Source organism: Lissotriton vulgaris, chromosome 3_1 (assembly GCF_964263255.1).
Source record: "Lissotriton vulgaris chromosome 3_1, aLisVul1.2, whole genome shotgun sequence".
Taxonomy (NCBI): Eukaryota; Metazoa; Chordata; class Amphibia; order Caudata; family Salamandridae; genus Lissotriton; species Lissotriton vulgaris.
In genome coordinates, this window is record NC_141689.1 from 290,063,727 (window position 1) to 290,078,154 (window position 14,428).

Genomic DNA, 14,428 nt, shown 5'->3' on the forward strand with positions numbered 1-14,428 from the left:
TCAAACTGAAAATCTCTAATGAGCCGGTGTAGAATTCTACTTCCATCTCCGCCCCACCGATGAGGCCCGTTATTTGCTGCAGCACTGCTGCCCAATAATAGAGTCTCAAATCCGGTAGTGCCCACCCCCCTCTCTCTTGGTAATGCCATAAATTTTAGTGCCCTTCTTGTTTTACCCTGTGACCAAATAAACCGGTTTATTATGAGCTCTATTCTACTAAACAAAAGTGGGCTAAATAAATAGAGGGATAGTTCTAAAAATATGTATAGAAATTTCGGGAGGAAATTCATTTTGATAAAATGTACCATGCCAACTATGGACATGTGCAAATTATGTACCCTATCCAAATCCTTCTTCGCTTTCGCGATGATAGGAGAAATATTTAAGCCCACCAGATTACCCAGGTCAGCAGTGATAGTTATTCCTAAGTAAACCCCCTCAGCCACCACCTGTGAATCTGTGCATGTTGCGTATGTATTCTTTATAATTTATGTCTTAGTTTTATTTACTGCGTACCCCGCAACCCGCCCAAATTGCTCCGCCTCCTGCTCTATTTTACTGATAGCCTCTGCCAGTGAGGGTGTGATAATCGCGATATCATCCGCGTATGCTAGTACCTTAATCGGTCCCATTTTAGTATCTAGCAGCCTAATTCGATCATTTAGCTCCAATTTCTTAATTAATGGGTCTATGTAAAGTGCAAAGAGCAGGGGTGAACACGGGCACCCCTGTCGTGTGCCCCGTTTCATTCTAAATGGGATAGTGCGGCCTGCATTCACCCTTACACACACCGTTGGTCCTGCATACAGTGATTGTATCGATTCCTTAGCACTGCCCACAGAAATTCCCACGCCACACGGTCGAAGGCCTTTTCGGCGTCTAATAACATGGCTGCCATTGGTTTCTCCTCCGCCCCTTGTACGTCAAATAGTTTGATCATCTTTCTAACATGCAATGTCGTTCCTCTATGTGGGATAAATCCATGCTGGTTAATGCTTACTAGTTGCACTATTACCCTAGCAAGTCTGTTCGCTAATGTTTTAGAGAAGATTTTTAGGTCAGCATTAATCAATGTAATCGGGCGGTATGAATCGGGCTCTGCGGGGGGTTTCCCTTTTTTAAGGATAACAACAATATCTGCCCCTGCCCAGCTGGCTGGTACAGAATGCCCTGCCTGTGCCTCCCAAAGTGCCCTGACTAGCTCTGAGATGATTGATGCAAAAAACACTTTGTAAAATTCCCCGGGTATCAGGTCCGGCCCAGCAGATTTGCCGGAAGGCAGACTGAGCATAGCCTCTTTAATTTCTTCTGCCTCTAAACAAGTCTCAAGAGAGTCCCTATCTACCTCCTGTAGGGCTTTACTTGATAATTCTTGCAAGTACCTCTGGATATCGGCAGGGTCTCTGTCCTGCTCCTCCTCATAAAGCTTACTATAGAACTTCCTAAAGACCTTGAGGATTCCTTCCCTATCTGAAACCATATTGCCTCCGCTGTCTCTTATCTCTTTAATTTCACCTTTTGCCATTCTCTGTCTCGTACGTGTTGCGAGTGTCCGCCCTACCCTTTCACTATATTCATAGCATTGCTCTCTCTTAGCATTGTATATTTTAGCTGATTTTATTGCTATACTCTCTTCTGTATCCGCCTTATTATTATTATATTTCTTATATAGCGCCAGAATCGACCACCGAAGGGGTATCTCCGCGCTTGCCTTGGGAACCCGTCCTGGTTTTTCCCTGTGAGATAGCCCCTACAGGGCATCCCCAAGGTGAAAGCCAGGCATCCCGCCGCGGGGGGCCGTTGTGGAGATTAAGCAAGCTTAATGCCCAGAGTTGCAGAGTGTGAACCCATGATTAGGTCAGGCACCGAAGCGAGAATTATCGAGTCCGTGGACATTTGAGCTCAACACCCTGCCGCGTCGGGAATTGAACCCTGGTCCCGGGTCTGACCTCTGCTTCAGGGTCTGCCTGCTCTAACCAGTGAGCCACACTTCTCCACTTAGCCACCATGGTCTCCATTAGATATTGCTCCAGCTCCCGCCCCTCTGTAATGGCCTGTTCAAGTCTCTGCTCTGCTTTCAACAGATCACTGTTTAACAATACGATACTGCAGCACTTTACTTATCACAATAATAGAAAGTCTCTTAAAGTAAAAAAATTATTTTTCAATGATGTCAAATCAGTCTTCAGGCTCTTCCACAATTTCTTCTTTTATTTTCCAATCCCATGCCATGCCAACGCGTTTCGCAGAGGTTATACACAACCCTTCGGCTTCATCAGGGCTGGAAATAATACAAACAATGTCTTTTTACAACCCCTTATTTCAATTCATTTGATAACTTATAACAGAGCCTCATCAGACCCCTAAAGACAACCATGTGCTCAAAAGAAACCTCTTCAACACAATATTTTACATGCCCATTGAACATATCTCCACTTTATCACCGTGTTTCTTTTGCAAAATATTGTTACACAATAAAATAAAAATATATAAAAGAAAATGCTTTATATACATTGTTGTGTCACACACTATCCTGTGTCTGAAACATTTCATGCATTAAACATAAGGAAAGCGGTTGATTCTAACCAAGACCATTTGTGAATGGTTAATTTCCCAACATGCATAAACACCAAGTAATATGGGTTGTATTTACCTCTACTTGGCTTTGCACAACTATCTGTTTAAATAGAGAAAATTTACAACTTCACTCTATACCCATTGAGAATTTGGGCTGCACTTTGGATCAATGCGTAATACATACATCTATACTCATTTCAGAACCTACCTCTCGTTTTCTTATCGTTTTTCTCTATTTCTCTCACTTCTTCAACCCCTATGTCTTCAAAATCAAATATTGCACGTCATTCAATCTTTTTACCTATAAACCAAATTAGAATCATTTCACTACCATGCTAGGAATACATCGTTGCGTGATTCTGACCCTTCTTCTATATTGGCCTTGCTTACCTGATATGTTACAGGTTAGCGTCCAATTACTAGTGTCCTTATTAGTTTGGCCCTTCGTTTTTTACAACAATCCGTATGCCGGTTTGAAACCTACAATCAATGACATATTTTTAACATATTTTTAGCTCCGAGTGTACTGCTTTTTCATTGCCTTCCCCATTCTTAGACTTTAAAAACCGGGTTCCTACCTTGTAAGTCTGCCGGTTCCTACCTTGTAAGTCTGCCGGTTAGCGTCTTAACTTCTATTCTTAATATGTTTTCAGCCTGCAGAGTTACGGATTAAATATATTATTTTCCTGAACTCCCCATCTCGTTTAGTTCGATTTGTTCCTCCCTCTGCCCCCGGCTTACCTTGCTCGGTATTTTAGGTCGCGTCCCGAGTGCAGGAGACAACCCCATTCCTTACTCTTACTGGTTTATGCTGTATGCCGCTAGACACTGATAACGGACTACCAGATCAGTGTTCCCAAAAGTGCCTCTCAAATGCAGCGGCCATTTTAAGATGGATAAACTTAGTATATTATTTGTGCATAATTGCAAAACCGTATATCTTTGCGACCTTCCCTTCAATATCTTTTCAATTATTCTTATAATGTAACATATTTTAATTACAGCAGTGATTACCATTTTCATCCAGGATCATTCCCAAAATCGTTTTGATTTCACCATACATCTGCGTTCACCAGCGCAGATTTGTATGCTACATTACCATATATTGATAATGATGAGTTTTAATGGAATAACCATCACATATCCATACCTCATCTAATCTGTATTCACACATAGGCAATGTGTATCAGTCTATCGCCGATTTCACATATTACTCATCAATCACCTAAGAAGAATTGAAGCTCCTGATCATAATTTAGTCCTTCCTCTACCGCCCTAAGGCGCATGATCCATCGTGCTTCCCGCCTCTCAATTTTAATTCCCTGTTCCCACCTCGTGGGTCAACAGGTACATGATCAATACCGTAGAATTTGAAACCTTTGTTACAATCACTGTTTACCTGATCTACCTTAGCTTTCTCCTTTTTCTGATTGGCTAGGATAAAGCTCAATGTCTCACCTCTCACCCCTGCTTTAAAAGTATCCCAATCATTTCCTGAATTAGTGCTCCCTCTGTTGATATCCCAGAAGCCCTTTATCCAAGCGTGCATGTGTGTAATATAGTCTGTATTCATCAGAAGTTCTCTTTCAAATGTCCATGATTTAGCCTGTCTTTTAAGCCCACTACCCGTTATTGTCAATAATAGGGGGTTATGATCAGACAAAATACGGGGTAGCCTTGCTATCATGAGGGTATTTGAAAGTAACCCGGAGGTAAAGAAGTAATCCAGACGGACGCACTTCCTATGGGGGGCCGAGTAGTAAGTAAAGCCGTCCTCGCCCACTTTAAGCTCTTCCCAGACATCAATAAAGGCGTTGTTACTGGCCACGCTTCGGATTGCTCTGCACACCCTCTTTTTCCTTCCTTCGTATAGGCCCCTATTATTCAGTCCCAAACCTGATGCCCCGTCGATGTTAAAATCTCCTGCGAGGATCACTCTTGGTGCCCAGGTAGCTAGTTCTATATCCAGGAACTCGAATACTTCAGGGTCATCCTCTGTTGACCCATAAACAGACCCGAGTGTAATCCAGACTTCTCCAATCAGACACTCAATCAGGGCCCACCTACCCCAAGGATCTTTTAATTTCTTCCTAGTGCTAATGTTAAGTAGTTTAGTTAGACTGGCCACTCCCCTGACCTTTGCCCCCTGTTTTGAATATGCCAGCACGCGCAGTCCGTGCAGTTTGGTACGAATGAGCTTTTTCTCTAATCGCTCTAGTTTGCTGATTTTATCATGCAGGGTGAAGTCAATGTTAGGTGTGTCTGATGGAAGGAACTGGTTAACAGGGTCAAGTAATAGCTGGTTGATGTACTCCTCCGTGTACGAAAGAGTCTCACTCTCTACCATCCTGAGTAGAGGTGTATGGTATCACAAACAATATCTCTCAGGTATGCACCTGCTCTAAAGAAGTTACAAAAAGGGTAAAACTTGGAATCACTGGAACCTGGGTGCAAAACAGTACAGAATGCACTTTGCGCGGGGAAGTGACCGCTTAGGGTAGCAAAAATTACAAAAAAACTAATCATGGGTGGTGGAAGACTCTGAACCCAATGTTATGTAATCACATTGAGGAAAGCACAATACATTTGACGTAAAGAGCATATCAGTGGAACAATCATACACAAAATTGTTGAAAAATCAAATCCCACACATTGAAAGTAGGACGCCGGGGCAGAGGGGGGAGGGGGCCAAGGAAAGGAAAATAAGTGAAGTAAAGGGAAGTTTGAGTGGAGGTAACAGAAAATCCCATACAGATTATACACATGGTACAAATCCTCAGGTTAAATACATGAAAATGCCCTATAGTTATAGAGAACGCAGTTAATTGATCACTGTCAATTCCGTATTGGCAAAGTTTGTGAAGTCGATGTTTCGACCCCTATAACCGTAGGTGTCTTGGATCTTACTGATGGGGTGTGTAGGGGGGAAGGGAGGGGACGTGTGACACCTGGAGAGACAAAGGAATGGTTAGGCTAAAAGCCTATCTCATGATTTAAAAAATTGATTTCCAAAAATAGAAGGAATATTTGCCAAGGGGGCAAGTAAATGGCGCGGGAGGGGAAGTACGTCTTTCACAGTTGAGTTGTGAAGGTGAGGAGTTCTGAAGGTATCTCCAGGATTATTTTCTCTTTTTCAGAATTTGTTTTCTCTTTTTAAGAGCAGGTTCTCACCGTTCTTGTTGTTTTCGTAGCACTGCTCTCAGCACTCATTGCTTTCTTTTTCTCCACTGTTCCTTCACGGGAGGTGCCTTCTTTCGTGCCCTGTTTCTCAGGGTCATTTCCTCAACGATCATTGGGTGCTTTTTCTCGCTGTATGGTTTTCTGCGGATGGACACGCTGTGTCTGCTCCTTCCATTTGGTTTTGGGTTTGGGCTCTCTGGACTTTGTCCTTGGGCCCCTTTCATTCCCTACTCTTAGGTTGTGTTCCCTTTTAGGGCTCCCTCTTTTACTGGTTCTATACCGTGTCTCCCGGTCTAATGGCTTCTACACCCTACTGGCTTCCTATCGTTCTTGGGAGTCAAGCATCTTGCTTCCCTATCATTTTTTTTAATAGACTGGTCCCTTTTTATTTTTTGCACCGGATTCTCCTGTTAGGGATCTTTAGTATGGTCAGTTCGCAACCCCTCCTCCTGGGCTGGTATTGCTAGGGTAATTGATTCTAAGATAAGGAATCTGCTGCAAGATGTCTCTATCAGATGGATAAGTTACTGACCTTAGGCAACGCCTTTTCTGATGGATACATTTGCCTGTGGATTCCTCGCTTTGTGAAAATCCCCTGCGTCCGCAAAATTGGAAATTCTTTTTTAGCTTTGTGCGGACGTGGACAACGTCATAGAGGCACGGCATCGCGCGCGGCTCCGCTGACGTCACCGACTCCATAATAGGCCCACGTCGGCGTGATGACATCGATTCCCTTTTTGTCCTCGTCGTCGACGCGAACGGTTTTCGAGGGATCCTCTGTAGCGTTGATAGTAACTTTGTTACTATTGTGATTTTCTGTGTTCTTTCCAGTGTTCTGACTCCGGTCGTGATGTCGACCAAGAAGACTGGTTTCAAGCCGTGCGGCAAATGCAGGAAGAGGATGTCAATCACTGACCCGCATGATGACTCTATATGGTGTCTGAGTTCGGATCACGACGTCCAAGGTTGTCATTCCTGTAGGAAGATGAATCCAAAGGCCCTTCGTGAACGTGAGGCAAAGCTCCTGGTTGCTAAATTAAAAGGTAAAGAGGCCAAGAAGAGTTCGAGGTCCCGGTCGAGGTCGGCTTCAAAGTCGTCATTGGGGCATGCTTCCAGATAAACGAAGAAGAAACATAAGAAGAGGAAGCATGGGTCAAGGTTCCATTCAGGAAAGGAGTCGGATTAGAGAGCGAAGTCGCCTAGTAGACTGCATCGAAAGGATATAGTATCTCCTTCCCGGGCGGGGGATCCGAAAGGTGAGGCCTTGCCCTTGGAGTCGCCAGGGCATTCACCAGCTCAGGCGTCGAATCCCTCTCCGGCTCCTTCTCGGTCTCCAGTTCAAGAGGAGGAAGAGCTTCCTGTTCCTCAGGGTTCGACGACTCCAGACTGGATGGTGTTGATCGACTTGCAGGATGCATATTTCCACATCCCCATCCTGAAGTCGCACAGGAAGTATCTCCGTTTCATGGTGGGTTCGCAACATTACCAGTTTGCGGTCCTTCCGTTTGGTCTTACTACTGCACGTCGAGTCTTCACCAAGGTGATGGCTGTGGTGGCGGCACTTCTCAGAATGTCAGGGATACCGGTATTCCCTTATTTGGACGATTTGCTGATCAAAGTCGAATCTCCAGAGAAGGTGCTCCATCATCTGCAGGTTACAACTCAGTTGTTGTATAGGTTGGATTTTTCAGTAAATGTACCCAAATCTCACCTGGTGCCCTCCCAGCGCAACCTGTTCATAAGTGCAGTACTGGATACAACTGTATGTCGGGCATTTCCTCCTCCACAACGAATTCGCGACATACAGGAAATTATTCCTTTATTTCACAATGGAGCGGTCGTTCCAGTCCTAAAGGTCCTTCATCTGCTCGGTCTGATGGCTTCTTGCATTCTGTTGGTCAACCATGCATGCTGGCATATGAGGGCGCTCCAGTGGTGCCTCCGCAGGCAGTGGTATCAGCACAACGGAGATCTCAGGGAGTCAGTCAGGATCTCCAGAGTAGCTGCAGCGGATCTGTCTTGGTGGGGCGTGGAAGGCAATCTGTCTCAAGGAAAACTTTTTCAACTGCCTCCGTCGGTGGCCACAGTGATAACGGATGCATCCAACCTAGGGTGGGGTGCTCATCTGGGGGATCTGGGGATCAAGGGTCTTTGGTCTCCAGAGGAAAGTTTGCTTCACATCAACCTTCTAGAGTTACGGGCGATACGTCTGGCGCTCAAGGCCTTCCCTTCGCGTCACTCGGTTCAGGTCCTAACGGACAACACGACCGCAATGTGGTATGTCAACAAGCAGGGAGGAGTAGGGTCGCAGTGTCTCTGCAGACGGGCTCTGCGTCTCTGGTCGTGGGTACAGGAGCATCAGATTTGTCTGATGGCAAATCATCTAGCCGGAGTTCTGAACGTACGTGCAGGCAGTCTCAGCTGGCAGTTCTCAGCTGACCATGAGTGGAGGGTTCATCTAGAGGTAGTACGTCATGTCTTTCGGACGTGGGGGACTCCTCAGTGGACCTGTTTACAACTCACGAGAATGCTCACTGCCCGTTATTCTGCAGCCTCCAGTATCCGATGCAGGGAGCGTTGGGGGATGCATTTCAGTTGAGTTGGGGCTCTGACTCCTTTACGCATTTCCTCCCATACCCTTGATTCCTCGGGTTCTGAGGAAGATTCGCCAAGTCATATTGGTCGCTCTGGATTGGCCAAGAAGGGTGTGGTACACAGATCTCGACCTCTCCTCATGCCCGCCACTCCGTCTCCCCCTCAGGGCAGATCGCCTCTTTCAAATGGAGGGGCAGGTTCTACACCCCCACCTCCAGACCTTACACCTTCATGCCTGGAGATTGAACGGAGCAACCTGAATTCCTTTTCTCTCCCACATGATGTGGTGGATGTCATTTTGTCGACCAGGCGTGATTCCACCAAATCTGTTTATTCTTATAGATGGACTAAATTTGTTTCTTGGTGTGGAGAGAAGTCCATTGACCCTTTAAAGGCAAAATTGTCTGATGTTCTTCAATTTGCACTCTTTGGCGCAGCAGGGTTTTGCTGTTGCTACGGTCAAGGGTTATCTTTCAGCTCTGTCGGCTTTTCTCTGTCTGCCGGCTCAGCCATCCTTGTTTAAATCTCCTGTGGTCTTGAGATTTTTAAAGGGTCTCATGAATAAATTCCCCCCTACTCCCTTTATTGTGCCTCAATGGGACTTGAACCGTGTGCTTACTTTTTTAATGGGTTCACCTTTTGAACCTTTACACAGGTGTCCCTTGAGACTGTTGTCTTTTAAAACGGTCTTCCTAAGAGCTTCAAGCTCTTAGTTCAAAGCCCCCATTCTTGACCATTCATGCTGAACGAATGGTACTCAGGACCAGGGCTGCTTTTCTGCCTAAGGTGGTAACTCCTTTCCATCTGGGGCAGTCCATTACCCTTCCTACCTTCTATCCTCCCCCTCACCCTTCCAAGGAGGAGGAGATACTTCATCGCCTGGACCCTAAGAGGGAGTTGAGCTTCTACCTGGACAGAACTAGAGAGTTCAGAGTGGATGACCAGCTCTTCGTTGGTTTTGTTGGTGCCAGAAGAGGCTAGGCGGTGCACAAGCGTACCCTGTCGAGATGGAATGTCTTGTGTATCAAGATATGCTACTCTCTTGCGGGTAAGGAACCTCCTGAAGGTTTAAGAACTCATTCCACTAGAGCAAGGTCTGCTACATCTGCTTTGTCTAGGGGTGTACCTGTAGAGGACATTTGTAGAGCAGCGACTTGGGATTCCCTCCACACTTTCGCGAAGCATTACTGCTTGGATTCCGAAGTGAGGAGGGACGGCCACTTTGGGGACTGCTGTGTGACTTTATTAGCAAGGTGAGGAATCCACTGGCAGATGTATCCATCAGAAGAACAAGTTACTTACCTTCGGTAACTCTTTTTCTGGTGGATACAGTATCTGCCTATGGATTCCTCACTGACCCACCTGTCACCCCATTGTCCACTCTTCTATACCTGATTTACTGTAATGTTAATATTTTGTCAAAGGAAATATGTTATCATAATTGCTTTCCTGCATTGGTTACACACTGTGTGTGTTATTTTGTATATTTGGTACTATGTACTTTGTGTGTATATCTACTGTTGTTGATCCGTCCATGTGCCTCGAAGGCACAGAAAAAAGGGCGGAACTGATGTCATCATGCCGACGTGGGCCTATTATGGAGTCGGTGACGTCAGCGGAGCCGCGCGCGATGCCGTGCCTCTATGACGTCGTCCACGTCGGCGCGAAGCTACAAAAGAATTTCCGAATGTTGCTGACGCAGGGGATATTCACAAGGTGAGGAATCCACAGGCAGATACTGTATCCACCAGAAAAAGCGTTACCGAAGGTAAATAACTTGTTCATCTGGTAAAGACAAAATCTAGCCACAGATTCCTTATTGACCGACCCATCCTTCCCACTCTGCAAACTGAGGGCCTGTTGTCTCTAAGATCCCCTATTACATACTACTATGGTTCTTTCGATCTTTTAATGTTGATACAAGATTTCTTTTTCCCTTTTTGGCAAACTGTTTCCTGAGATTGTCTTTTCTAAGTGTCTAGGCGTTGTTGGCATGGAAATAGTCACAAAAGAAACTGATGTCAGCGGTGCAGGCTTATATATACCCCATTGACGTCACATTCAAGAGAGGATGACACTGCAGAGTTGCTTGATGCCCTCAACTGACGCACAGTGGTACTGCTGGAAAAGTTTCCGGATATAGCCTGGCAAGGAGTCTAAGATAAGAATTCTGCGGCTAGATCTGGTCTCTACCAGATAAGATGTTACCGAAGTTAAGTAACTTGTTCATCCAAGAATGTCTTCTGCTTACATTTGAAATGTTACATGTTATTTGTCGTAAGTCTTCATGATAGAAACATTCTAATAGGCCTTTGTGATGTAACCTGATGCACTATAGTTATGAATGACCTTAAAAACACTTCTCTACTTGTGTGTTCTTAGTTTCAATCGTCTTGACTTACCACCATATGACTCCTTCGAAGATTTACGAGAGAAGCTTCTTATGGCAGTGGAGAATGCTCAAGGGTTTGAGGGAGTGGATTAACGTCTGCTGTGCCGCCCTGGTACCCCAGAAAGATCTTGCATGTTTCGACTCTGCACAAAGGACAGTGACCATTATGGGACATTTGCACTAAGTAGCATTGGTTCATGGAACACATTCTTCTGCAGTGCCGTACCCTACATTCAGACTCTTTGGATGGCTGCCTGTGAATGGTACTTCAGAGATTCCCACAGCGGATCAGCAGCTGGTTGACGATGTGCTCTGTAAATACATTTCAGGAGGACTTGTTCTGTGTATGTGTTGCCTCCGAAGGCATCGCCCTGAATAAATATTTTGCATAACTTTCTAATGTCTATACATGGAATGAATCTCCTTACAGGTATAGTATTACAACACGTGTTTACTTTTTAAATCGTTTAGTTCGATTGCCAGATTTTATTCCTTTGCAATTAACGATGCCATATTCTGTGACGCATGAGAATTTTTATTTCACCTACCTTAATTTCATGACAGGCTAATTGCCTCACTTGTGACTGTGCTCCGGTGATGGGGAATCCATTTCGGACAAAAGACATGACCTTTCCGAATATCTTTGTTTTGTATACCGGGGGAGTAAGATGAAGCAGGGAGTGGCTTTGTGTATGAATTTAGGGGTCTTAACAAGTAAGACCGAATAGTCATTCATCGACTGATCGAATGTCATCCTGACAACTTTGTAATTTATCCTTGTACTATAAACACTTTTTGGGAATGGGGCTTGGGGGCCACTTGATGTATAAAGATTTGCCTAACATTGTTATTAACCCTGTACAGTAACAATTACTTTTATTAAAGTTTCTCTTTCCTGTTTTTAACGGGAACAGTTTGAATGAAAAGCACTACTGCTTGATGCCGTGGAAGCCAGCTGTGTTGCTTCTCTTCTTTGTATGTATTTCCTAATGATAATTAATAACAAATAATTTTGCTCTAACTGCACCGTATCTAAAGGCACTTTATGTAACACTTGGAGGTCATATCTGTTCATCATCTTTTTTATCTGAGTATTGGGGAGATTTCTACTCTCACATCTAACATTTCTTTAAAGTTCATCTTTCATCAATTGTGAATGTGACTGCTGCTAAAAAAAAAGCAGTTGTCGGGTCGGCCCTGCAGACATGTTCTCGCCAATGTGACTGTGGTGTACTATATTCGCGGAAAAAAAATTAATGTGACTTTCACAGTTATCCAATTGTTTTTGCTATATATGACCTGTTGCATGCTTAAATTATAGTGCCTGATGTTGTATGTTTTTTTTAAAGGAAACTAGAAAAATATCTATTGAAGTTGAAGTGGCCAAAACGAAATGACATGCGAGTTTTAGTTTCTTCAGCGTGTACATAACAACTATTGGCCCTCACAGTCTTTTGTCAGGAAATGTGATGGGGTGCAAAATCTCAGGCCATGAAGCTGCTGGAAATTAGTGGTGTTGGATTTACCTATGATTGGGACAGTTTCCTAACCCTTACTGCCGTTCACCACAGTTTACAATTATGAGCCAAAGCTTTTCTATTTCCTCGAGTATAATCTCATCTGGCAGAGACTAGAACACAGAAATAAAGAAAATATTTATGCGGCATAGGGGTTTGGACAACACCTGCACTCTGCGTTTGATATGGTAGACTGCAGAAAGATGATACGTTTTATAAATTATATTTTTTTTACATTCCTCCTCCACCAGTACCTTGCTGCAAATTAGAGAGATGCTCCCAATCACGTTCTGAAAATTGAGATTATTAAAGTTCTGTGAACATTTTAACTATTTATGTAAGGTTAATATTTCCAAATTTGGGGATAAACGTGGAGTAAACTTTTGTTCATAGGAAGTAACCAACTGACTGAGTTTATTTTTTGACTCGTAGAATCTCTCTTCCCTAGAAACTTATAGGAGCCTTACTACAGCAAATTGGTCATGGTGGTGTTACCTTAGATTTATACTTAAAAGGCAAGACACCTCTCTGCAAACGAATGGGTACTAAATTATGTCAATTGAAATAAAAGCTTTGATTAAGCGAACTAGACTTCATACATGTGTCCATGTGTTTTTTGAGATTCTTGATTAAGATTACAGACCAAGAAAGATGGTGATTACAAGAAGTGTATCTCTATAAAGAAAGATGGTGATTACGAAAAGGGCATCCATATAAAGATGCGTTTCCATGTACAAAGTAGTGATCTAATCATGTTGCAAGTACCAAAATACTTACAACCAGACCCATCTGGAAACTGCAAGCTTTAAAGTTGGGGAAGGCAACAAGACCTTTCCAGAATAGATCCAGAACACTTCTCTAATTCGAATGCAAGTTAAAACACTTTTTATATACTATGTATGCTGTTATGTGCACTCCACGTCTGTAGATGGCTATACTGCACAGTGATTATCAGCATTCAAAAGAGTTAATATATCAACATAAGGGAGACATCTGTAACTGGGACCTTCAGAAGAGAGAAATACCTGTTCATAGTTTAGGAAGGCACAATAGGAGGCACAAAGTTACCTCTCAAAATACTCACTGCAACACCTCTCTGCTTTTAAAGTCAACCTTGGATGCCACAATATACCTGCATCACTACACTCAGACCTATTGCTCATGTGGTGTGTGAGGCCTTGAGGATCCTTGTAGTACGAAATGTTCTAAGAGGTCTACAACACACACATTGAGAGCTCTTTTCATGTTCTTACTGTGTATACTGTATGTACATAGGACACCAAAATATGTTAAGTATTCTTAGGAATATTTTGAGTTGTATAAATGGATTTAAGGGTTGAACTATCTGTACATTTGATCCGATTTTCAATGTACTGTATCTACTTTTTATTTTTTACCAGTCTTTAGTCCGCTATTTGGGACACAAACCTGTAAATGTAAGACACTCAATGGTTTACCTGCTCAGATTGTAAATGTCGATATAATGGATTCGTACAGGCATCAGTGCATGCTGTTTAGGCTTCTGTTTCATGAATTACTTAATTTGGACTGGAATATAGCCAAAGACTAATTTGAGCAAGCAGTAAAAAATCATATGTTGAACACTGTCACCCTTGTAACTTAGTGTTGTAAAAGGGCACAGTAGAGTCAGCCGAGAGACAAGAAGGTTCTACTTGTTCTTAGCCACCAAGTTAATCTTTCTGAAATTACTGTTCTTTTAAAGATGGTTACGTGGAGATTTGAGACTAATGTGCTAATCAGTCTTCAACAATGTTGATAAGGTGAGAAGTCTCGATCAACAAGTAACAGTGCCTTTTTAAATCAAATACAGTATTCAAACTCTATTGCCTTGGTTTGTTTTTATTTTCACGTGGCAGGGATGCTATTGAATATCAAGTATGCATTCAACAAATGTCCATAGCTAAATACATGTTATTTGGGATATGTTACTTTTGGAATCATTTTAAAAACAATGCTGTCAGTACATGTACTCTTCGCCAGACCCTGAAATCTGTGTGAGGCATCTGGGTTTTTGATTGTGTTTGCATGAATCCTATCATGCGTTCTATGGAGAGTCTCTGTAAAGAGGTGCAGTTATGAAGATGTTAATTGATTGGAGTGTGAATAAACAAATCTGTGATTTTACCATTGCAGTTTTGTAAACCAA

The 14,428-nt window shown here is 43.3% G+C and overlaps 1 protein-coding gene across 28 annotated transcripts in view; it reads left to right on the top strand.

The window, feature by feature from the left end:
- Window positions 1-14,105, top strand: part of NEDD4L (NEDD4 like E3 ubiquitin protein ligase) — a 1,724,212-nt gene extending 1,710,107 nt beyond the window's left edge. For all 28 annotated transcript variants that reach the window (XM_086960462.1, XM_086960464.1, XM_086960467.1 and 25 more), the window contains one exon: window positions 10,735-14,105. In XM_086960462.1, the coding sequence (XP_086816588.1) occupies window positions 10,735-10,837 (103 nt within the window). In that variant the 3' untranslated portion in view covers window positions 10,838-14,105. The remainder of the gene's footprint in view (window positions 1-10,734) is intronic.
- The last annotated feature ends 323 nt before the right edge of the window (window positions 14,106-14,428 follow it).